The sequence below is a fragment of the Alligator sinensis genome, unplaced genomic scaffold (genome assembly GCF_000455745.1).
Source record: "Alligator sinensis unplaced genomic scaffold, ASM45574v1 scaffold351_1, whole genome shotgun sequence".
NCBI lineage: Eukaryota > Metazoa > Chordata > Crocodylia > Alligatoridae > Alligator > Alligator sinensis.
In genome coordinates, this window is record NW_005842790.1 from 506133 (window position 1) to 516376 (window position 10244).

At 48.2% G+C, this 10244-nt stretch overlaps 1 protein-coding gene across 10 annotated transcripts in view; it reads left to right on the forward strand.

The window, feature by feature from the left end:
- Window positions 1-1643: 1643 nt before the first annotated feature.
- HIBCH (3-hydroxyisobutyryl-CoA hydrolase) overlaps window positions 1644-10244 on the forward strand; it is a 118229-nt gene continuing 109628 nt past the window's right edge. For 6 of the 10 annotated variants that reach the window (XR_325097.2, XR_325096.2, XR_003091676.1 and 3 more), the window contains exons 1-3: window positions 1645-1769; window positions 5813-5855; window positions 8052-8192. Coding sequence is in view for 4 of the 10 variants with exons in the window: in XM_006034994.3 (XP_006035056.1) it covers window positions 1738-1769; window positions 5813-5855; window positions 8052-8192 (216 nt within the window). In the remaining 6 variants the exon portion in view is untranslated. Of the gene's footprint in view, window positions 1770-1926; window positions 2133-5812; window positions 5856-8051; window positions 8193-10244 lie in introns of all 10 variants that reach the window. The other 4 variants (XR_003091679.1, XM_006034995.3, XM_025191138.1 and 1 more) reach the window with 3 other exon arrangements.

Sequence of the window (10244 nt, forward strand, 5' to 3'; positions counted from 1 at the left end):
GGATTTGCCATATGCAAAGCAAGCATAAAAGTATGCAGGCTGTGCTTCTCAGGACATGGGTGCACAAAATACTTAGAACAGTTTAAACATGGTTAACCTGAAGCAGATGGACATACAAGGTTGTTAAACTGATTTAAAGGCTTATGCATGGAATGGTTCAAAAGTCTATTGGAAAAATCAAGTTCTATTTTTAGCTGGCCCACTACGTACTGGTTTAGTGTTGTGTGTGAACACCAAGCATTGTGACATGGGTCCTGCCAGTCCTCCTGGCATCCCCCAGTGCACTGCTTTTCACCCTCCCACCCCAGTGCCACAATTGACTGCTTTGGTATGTAACCAGAACTCTTCTGTTGACACTTTTTAATCAATAAGCTCCCTTTTTAATTCCGTGAAAGCTATCTAACAGCCAGCTGTGTCCTCACTCCCTACTCAACTGTGGCTCCTTGTCATTCCCCCCACCTCCCCCACCACCTCAGGGAACTAAAAAGCAGGGGTCCAAGTACATCCTTTTTCTCCACAAGTCAGGCAAGCACACTGCAGACTTTGGTCACTTGCTAGCTAGTGAAGGTTATGGCACTCATGCTTAAGAAACAAGAGAAACCAGAAGAGGAAACAAGGCCCTCAGCCACAGGTCACCCACCCCCCAGGCTTCCCAAACCATGGTTACAAGCACGCGCATTGCCAGGCAGTGACATTCAAGAATGGGATCTGAGCATATACTGACAACATTTCATGGAAGCAGGATGCTGGGTGCCAGGGTTCCCCTTCTTCACTTGTGGCAGGTTAGGGTGTTAAGAGTGTGTAGCGGCTCCTTTAAATCTTGCACATCCCTCCTTGCTGCTGGTTAGTGGAGGACCCCACTGCTCCCTCCTGATCAGCAGAGAAGCTAAAACTGCTGTTTTAAACATGGCACCTTTTTGGCTCCCTGCCAGTCGGCACAAACAGCAGGGCCGCCCGGGACCCCTCGGCCAATCAGTGACAGGAAGCAAAAAGGGTGCCGTATTTAAAACCAGTTTTTGCCTCCCTGATCAGGAGCAAGCCACTAGCAAGGCCTCTCCACCCATCAGCAGCCAGGAGAACATGCAAGATTAAAAGAATCACGGCCGACCCCGCGTCCACCATGACTTTGGCAGGTCCCTACATGTAGTGTTTGGATTCTGGTTTGTATGGGACGGTTTGGACAGGGATGATCCTGCCTCAGGCATGGGGTTGGACTAGGCTAGATCAGTGGTTCTCAACCTTTTCTGTACCAGGACCCATTTGTAAACATCATGGCGAATCTGTACCCTGTGCCCCGCTCCCGCCCCACAGCGTACACGCAGCTGTCACACACGGGAACCGCTCAAGGCGCTGGGAGCCCGGGCTGCCCAGAGAAGCCGGCCCCGAGACGTGAGTCATAAAGGCTCACACAAGCCAAGCCCCACGCGCCGCAGCGCAGGCGCGCGCTCTGCACGGGGGAGCGCAGCGCACCAGAAGCTCCCGCGCGCCCACGCCTGGTGCCAGACCTCTTTGCGCTGACGTCACTGCACCGGGCCGAGACTGTTCCGACCCCTCCCCTTTCCGCCCTGTGGGCAGGCGCTCCGGCCCCACAGCCAATGGGAGGAGGGGGGACAACATATGCTGAGGCGCATGCCCGCGCGCGAGCTGAAAGCGACGAGTACTTCCGCTCCGCCCGTTGGCCCTTCCGGTCTCCTCAGTGTCGTAGGGCGGTGACGTGATCCGGTTGCGCCGAGCGGGATGGTGCTGCAGTTGACCTGGCCGATCCCCAGGTGCCTCGCGCGGCCGGGGCGGGGCGGAGCGGGGCGGCGCTTGGGCGAGAGCCGAGCGGGGACTTCCCTTGGGGCTTCGTCCCCGCGCCGGCGGCGGGGACAGCGAGGGGAGATCCGCTCTCCTCCCCCCCCGTGCCTCTCTTTCTCTCTCTGTCAGAAACTGGAGCAGGCCTCGCACTGCAGAGAGCTCGGAACCGCCTTGGAAAGCTCCGGGTTTCTGTCGGGACCGGGTTTCCGGCGCCTTCCTCCTTTTCCCCACCAGGTCCTCGGCAGGACCTCAAGGTGTCCCCCCACCCCAGACCAGATTGTGCAGCGCTACTCTAAAGCACCAGTTCTCAACCGGTTTTGTACCAGGTCCTATTTGTAAGCATCAATGGCTAGTCCTGCCCCAGTGACCCTCACTTCAGACCCACTGCTCCCACCTCCAGGCCCCAAGCAGCACAGCCCATGAGAGCGCCCAGTTTCCCCACATTTAAAAGGAGAATTTTTTTTTTTTTTTAAAGTTTGCTGATCCATTTTTAAAGCTGGTTCACAACCCTTTCATATATTTTTGTGACTGACTTCTGGATTGTGACCCACAGGTTGAGAGAAACTGCGCTAGAGGGTTGCATATGAAAGCTGTTTGTTCAGAGACCTCTAAGTGCCTCGTGTACCTCTCCCACCCCCTCCCTGCACAAGATGACTTTAGCCAGAGTCACCTGTGGTTGTGTGTTCTTTCTGCTAGCAAATCTTACCTATGAAAAGGTTAGACTAGTGTTGAGGGTAAAGCTTGGGAAGCAGCATAAACTAGCATCATACCTGACTGATTACTTGTAATTGTGAGATTTACTTAATCATGCATCTGGCTAAAAGTGCCGCTCATCATTTGGCAGTTTAAAAAGAAGCAGAGATCCAGTATCTTAAAAGCAGAACCCAGCAAAGTCAATTCCTTGTCTGCCCACACAAATGGCATGGGGTTCATAGCAGAGGTTATAGATCTATCCATATGAAATTGCCTTAGTCTTTGTTCAGGTGTACTGGAGTAAATCTTGAATAAGTCTTTAGGATTTTAGTGGAGTTATTCTACATATGTACTTGTGATACAATAGCAGATGCAGTGCCTTGAAGAAACTTACAACTGGAAGAGACTTTTTGAGAAGGGCAGTTGAAAAACTGAAATAACTTCAGAGTCTACAAGATATGGCATAAGGCTTTAAAGTCATATCCTCATGTTAGGAACATGCCTAAATATTAGATAGAGAAGATTCATAGATGTTAGGGTCAGAAGGGGCCTCAGTAGCTCATAGAGTCCAACCCCCTGCATAGGCAGGAAACAGTGCTGGGTTCAGATGACCTCAGCTAGATGCCTATCTGACCTCCTCTTGGTGTTCTCCCCTACCCTGGGGATCTTCACCTCCCTTGGGAGCCCATTCCAGATTTGGCCACTTCAACAGTGAAGAAGTTCTTCCTAATGTCCAGTCTAAATCTGCTCTTTGCTAGCTTATGGCTATTATTTCTTGCAACTCCCGGGGTGTCTTAGTGAGTAGAGCCTCCCCAATTCCCTTCTGCACCCCCATAATGAATTTATAGGCAGCCACAAGGTCACCTCTCAGCCTTCTCTTGCTGAGACTGAAGAGGTCCAGGTGCCCGTGTCTCTCCTTGTAGGGTTTGGCCTGCAAGCCCTTAACCATATGAGTGGCCCTTTTCTGGACCCTCTCCAGGTTATCCACATCCCTCTTGAAGTGTGGCACCCAAAACTGGATGCAGTATTCCAACTGCAGTCTGACCAATGCCCAATAGAGAGGAAGTATCACCTCCTTGGTTCTGTTTGTCATGCATCTGCTGGTGCATGATAAAGTGCAGTTAGGTTTACTGATGACTTTGTTACACTGACGACTCATGTTTTAAGAGTCCTAAGCTAGCTGATTATAGGCAGCCCTTCTTCCCTTATGTCTTAACTTCTAAATTTGTTTTAGCCGTTTCAGAATTGGAAGTGACTCATTTGCATTTGTGTTAATTGGGTTTTCTTTGTGTGTGTTGTGCCTCCCCCCCCCCCCATATTCCTTGAAACAAGCCCACTAGGAGAGGTTGGAGGAACTGGGCTTATTTAGCCTGGAGAAGAGAACATCAAGGGAGGATTTAATAACAGCCTTCAGCTACTTGAAGGGTGGTGTGACGGGAATATCTCAAGGCTGGTCACAACGTTGGCCTGCCCACATGTCTAGAACAGTCTGCCCTACCTCACCTGCTATGCCTTGATGTAATAATTACTGATATAACAGTGTAGGAGGCTGCCCATTTAACACCCCAATGCCTAGGGCATTATTCCTGGCCCTGAACTTCCCCATATACTGCATCCTATGCCTCATGGTGGAATTACATGTCATCTGTTACCCCCCTGATCCCTTAACTGGGTTTCAACTCACACCCCATCACTAGAGCCTTAACTGTGGCTACTCTGGTTGACTCGTGTGCAGTCCTTCAGGCCCCATAAGGCCCTATTCTGCACAGCCTCCAGCCACTACTCTGCCCCCTAACTGTGGCCACAGGGCCTTATCTCCCACAGGTCTCAGGTGTTTGCAGATATGCCTGGACCCCCACTCTTGACCTACAGCCCACTCAGTCCTTGCGTGTCTGTAGACAAGCCTGGGTCCCACTCAGTGAGCCTGAGCCCTTGTGCTTTTCTGTCAGGGTGTGCTCCCCTAGCCTTTGCCCTCCCCTGGATATCCACAAGGTAGCGGGGGCTGAGGCATTCTGGCATCCCATACTTGCCCTTCTCTAGGGAGGCACAGGTGTGGAAGCTGCCCTGCCACAGGCAGCCCTACTACACCATTCAACCCCCACAGGGTGTAGTTTTAGGTCATTCTCCCAGACCAGGAATCTTCTCCCTCCCCATAGTTCCTGTCCTTTACCTCCAGGTGTTCTGAAAGCAGCAGTTCCAGCTGGGTGATGTTCTCCCTCTGGCTGCTTGTAGCAATTCCTGGTTTGATTGCTCAGAGCCTGCTCTTATTCCCTAGCAGCTAGGCCTTCCTTCCCATCAGGCAGCCTCCTGCTGGCCATGTGACTCTCCTGATTGGGAGTGCAGTCAGCTGCAGGTTGCTCTGCTGCCTACTCAGGCCCTTAAAGTATCAGGCACTGAAGGTGCCCTTCCACAGGTGGTTATGAAGAAGCCGGAGCTGGACTGTTCTAGGTTGTGGCAGATAACAGAACAAGGAGCAGTGGTCTTGAGTTGTAGCGAGGAAAGCTTAGATTAGATATCAAGAAAAAACTTTCTTGCTAGGAAATTAGTAAAGCACTGGAACAAGTTACCCTGAGAGACTGTGGAATCTCCATCCTTAGAGGTTTTTAAGACCTGGGTAGACAAAGCCTTGGCTGGGATGGTATACCAAATTTACTGGAATGTAGACAAGGCTTCCCTGCCTCACCCCCACCCCCCAGAGTCATGGAGGGGGAGGAAAGTCCCTCATCTTATATTTGCATACAAAGTGGAGGGTGGGAGCAGGTATCTGCTGTGGCTCTGACTCTGACTCTGACCCTGGGTAGGTGCCAGAATCAGACCCATGGCAGCCTCCTGCCCCTCACCCCAACTCTGTTTCTCCTCTGCAGTAAATACTGTGTTCCAGTAAATATTTGATTAAATACAGCAGTTGGGGGTGGTCCTGCTTTGAGAAGGGGCTTGGACAAGATGACCTCCTTGAGGTCCCTTCCAACTCTATTTTTTTATGATTCTATGATTTATTACTATTGTTTCAAACATAAAAACAAGATACTGTTATATTTCAGTATGCTGAAGAAAGCCTGTTACAGTCCATTTTCCTGATTTTTTTTTTTTTTTTTTATTTTTTTTTTTAAGGATGGCTTTTCCTGACTTTAAAGAGGCCCTCTGTACACTATTGATGCTATTTCCTATAGAAAGTGCAATTTTAGCAATACTATTAATGAACAGCACAAAAATTGAGCAAAAGGGTACATTGGCCTGATTAAGTATATGTATCTAGACATATTTTTAATAAAGCTTGGTGTAATCTACATTTAAAACATTGAACTTGGTATTTTTGTTTCAGGCTGAAATCATTCCACAGGTTACAAATAATACTACAGCACTTGGTAAGTACAGCTAGGAGCTGATTTGCAACAGCGGCTTCCTGGGGTGAGAAAAATAGTCTTTCAATGAACTGTCCAGTCTTGATGGTGCTAGATTATGAAGCCTTTTAATGTTTAGGTGCAATGTTTCCAGTTGAGTATAGTCTGATGTTTACTACAAACTCTTCTTGCAGTATTTCATAGATTAACAGCTTAATAGATTCTCACAGTTCAGTACATTTTTGTATTGCATGCTTTCTAGTTAATGCTTCTGTAGTGGGCCCTGATGACTATGGTGTGGACTGCTGCTCTCTGCCAGTCAGTTCTTGCCTGCTTACCTGTCTGACATCTAGGTGACACACCCTGGGCAGCAGATCAGGGAAGTGGGCAGTAGATTGCAGGTCTACCTTGGCTCTGGACCACACTGTCACCACCACAAGATCCCAGCCCTGGCCCTGGAGCAGCTCCCCATCCAGCCAGTGCTGCTGGGGCTGGTCTCCATGGAAACCCTGGCCCCACGTCGCAGTACCACGGCTCCTTGGGTCTCCATGGAAACTGCTGCAATGATACAGACAGGGACTGATGGGAAATAGAGTCTGCCGCAGGCCCGATCTGGCCCACGGGCCGGACTTTGCCCGCTCCTGCCCTAGAAAGTGCCACTAGGGCCAAACCCCAGGGAAGGGCAAGTCTGGGGTGCCCTAAATCCCCAGCCCCCACTGATTTTCAGGAAAAGACTAGGAGACCTGACCCTGATTCAGAAAGGCCTGAACAAGAGTGTGAGGGTGACTCTGTGCAGTTTTCCCTCACTTAAATCCAATTCGTGTGCAAGTCATGACATCACTATATCCACCACATAGACACACTCAAGTCCTGTGGCAATGGACAAGCAGCAAAGCAGTAGGTGTGGATACACTGGGAGTTGTAGCTACAGACCAGCACATAGATGGCTCAGGGCATAGGGTCGCTTTTCACTGGACAAAAGCAGCTGCGGAATTTGGCAGCCCCCTGGATTACTACTCACCTCTGTAGCATGAGGAAGGGTCTAGAAAAAGTGCCCTAAACATTATCTGCTTCACCTTAACTCTGATCAGCATACGGACTGGGATCCTACTATAGCAGTTGACAACCACACAAAAAGACATAGTGAAACCACTCACCGTTGGTGCTTGGAATGCATGCACGCTAGTGGTCTGTACAATAGCAGATAGACCAAAGAGAACAGCTCTAGTTGGTAGAGAACCGGGCAGATTCAGATAGCAGCCCTGAGTGAAATGCGCGTAGCTGAAGTAGGACAACTAACTGTAAAAAGAGCCAGCTACACCTTCTGGAGTGGCCATAGTAAAGAAGAGCAACATGAAGCTGGTGTTGGGTTTGCCATCAAAACACAGCTAGTCAGCAAGCATCCTTGAAACGTTTCAACATTGACCTGAAGCCTTGGGAAGATCTTCCTCATAATTGTTCCACCTGGTGAAGCCTTATCCGTATTGGAGCTACTGTCTGTGAGTGGAGAAGAACTGCTGAGGCGGAGCAGAAACACAACTAGCATAAATCTCACAACAGCAGCACATCTGCTGTTGATCAAGCAACCCAAAGCGGCATCTTTTGCTCACTGTGCCATAGGTGGTTCAAAGCACAAATTGGCCTGATCAACCATTCACATGTTCACAGAAACCAAACCAACCAGTGATGTTATGGTCATCTTTGAATTCAAAGGACAAACATCATTATTATTTCTTGCACAACATCATCAAAGTTGTTCACAGACAAGGCAGTTTGTTTCAAATTGCAAGAAGGAAAACCGGGAATAGTATTATGCAGCAAATATCATAGCTGAAGCAGATGTTTTCAGTATGGCATTTTTAGTGAAACCTTGAGATGAAATTGTATATTCCCCAAAGGTACTGTGGAAAATGCTTTTCAGATTATGGCCCACAAGCTGGTTCCATTATTTTTGCAGAGTAGTAGGCTTGATATAAATCTAAACTTAGTATGGTTTCAAGAATTATATTAAAAGAGTGGAAATAAATTAGTCTATAAAAAACCTGAGTGGGGGCTGGAAGGGGAAAGCTAGAGTGGGGAGATTGTTATACACCCTAGAATTCTGCACTGACTGATATTAATGTGTATTTTGAGAATGTTCATGTTATATTCTGCACAGTATGGTCTTTCAGTATGAATCATAAATGGTAATAATTCAGTCTCCATTTTTCATATGTACAGCGTATGTCCAAACACACAGATTCTGTGCATGAAGTATTGCTGGAAAAGAAAGGATGTGCTGGAATAATAACTATGAATAGGCCAAAGGCTCTAAATGCATTAAATCTTCCCATGATTCAACAGATTTATCCGCAGTTAAAGGTCAGTGGTTTTACTTTAACTACCCCCTCTTTATTCAGTACACATTCAGTTATTAAGTACACATACCGGGCTTTGAACATAAGTAATCACACTTAATTCAATGAGACTACTCATGCTTAAAGTCAGGTGCCATGCTGGTCTGCAGCCTATATATAAACAAATTTACTTACATGATGATTTTCTCCCTCTACCTCCCCCCTACTAACTTTCTGTATTTCAGTGAAATGCTCAACAGTGCTGCATACATGGCAATAATGTGATCCCCCTGTTTTGCATTTTTGAGATAAATATACTTAATATCTAGCTCAAGCATTAGGGCTTCACTTAAACATATAAGTTGTGCTTCTTGTATTATATAAATATAGTTATATTCTAGTATAAATTTGCTTATTATTATTCGGGGTGAGCCAATAAAGATTTTTGGGGCCAATACTGATGACCAATTATTGGCCAGCTATATCGGCCAATACCGATCCAATTGTTGATATGCAGCCCAGCAGTTTGTAGAGCAGCGTCTGGCTGGTAAGTCTGTCGGAGGTGAAAGAGCACGGGGGGCACAGATTGAGGCCCCCGCAGTGAGGGAAGAAGTGGGGCAGAGGCAGGCATTGCCCAGCCAAGGTGGAGGCATGGGACTGAGCTGGCGGCTTGTCTGGGGGGATGGGGCATGGGGCGGCTCTTACCACTGCGTGCACTTCTGGGGGAGGCATGTGGGGCATGTGCCCCCGAGTTTTGTGTGCAGGGCAAGGGCAGGCTGCTGCTGTGCACACGTGCTTGGGGGCTGCACCAGGCTCTTCCTGGCAGCTGCGCTCAGGCCAGGCAGAGAGGGTTGGGCGGGGCGAGTGGTAGCAGTGCTGGGAGGGGGGGCGCTATGGTCCCGGCTCTACTTTTCCTGTAGCTCCCCTCCCCATGCCACCCCCGCCTGCCCCTCCGTGACTCCATCCTGCCCCAGCCTCAGCCCCACTCCCTCCCTCACCACAGGGGCCTCAGTTTGTTCCCCCCACGCTACTTCCCCCCACAACAGACTTATGGGCTGGATGCTGCTTTCCAAGCTGCTAGGCGGTATTCTTGGCTGTGTGCATGCTGCAGCTGCCTGCATGCACTCAGCATTTAGTGGTGACATTATCAGCCACATCAGCAAAAAAAGCTGATTGCCAGTAATGTCAATTTTCCTTTTCTTGGTGCCAATATGATATGGACCGATGTATTGGTGCACCTCTAACTGTTATAATTTATTCCTCTGCAAGAAGGGCAATAAACCGTACTGAAGTGAGACACCTGCATGTTAATGTAATTGCATCAATGCTGGGGAGGGGTTTGTGCTGATATAAATTACATCATTGGAAAAAAAACCCCAAGCCTATAGAAAAATCTGCTTTAGTATACTTCCTCAGCTGAAATTTGTGACTTGCTTAAGACACATTCTTCCTGCCAGATTGATACCTGGTGCTTGTTTCCTTAAGATCCTGGTCTCCCAGAGGCCCCCCACAGGAATACCACTTAAAATATATACAACTTTCTGGTGCAGTGATGAGGTATCATGACAGAGAGGTCCTTCAAAGGCACCTGTTTGAGGGTGCCCCATCCAAAAATGGGGACAGTGGCAGCCCCTCCTTTCTCCCAGCCACTTGGAAGGGACCATGTGCTGTTATGCATGCTCTTTCTCTCTTCCCCTGTCCCGCTGATGGTAGGGATGCAATTCAGAGATCTGTCTGCAGGGATTTCAATTTAAGTTCTGCTTACTTTGTGAAGTCCACTTGAAGTGATAGAAACTTATTTTTTAAAACAATGCATAGATCCTGCAGAAGTTGATCATGCCCAATGGAGAGATTTGTTTGCCCCGAGTGTATTTTTCAGGGGTTGATATTGCATGTTTGTAGAGCTTGGTTGAAATTTGGTTTGTTATGGCTTGCTTTCCAGAAGATGATAAAGAAAACAAAAACCCCATTATAGAGCCTTGTCTGCCATTATAGATGGACAGCGTTTGAGAATGGTTTTCATTGTGCTAGTATTTGGGGGGGGGGGGGGGGTTTTTTTTTTTTTTTTTTTTTTGAA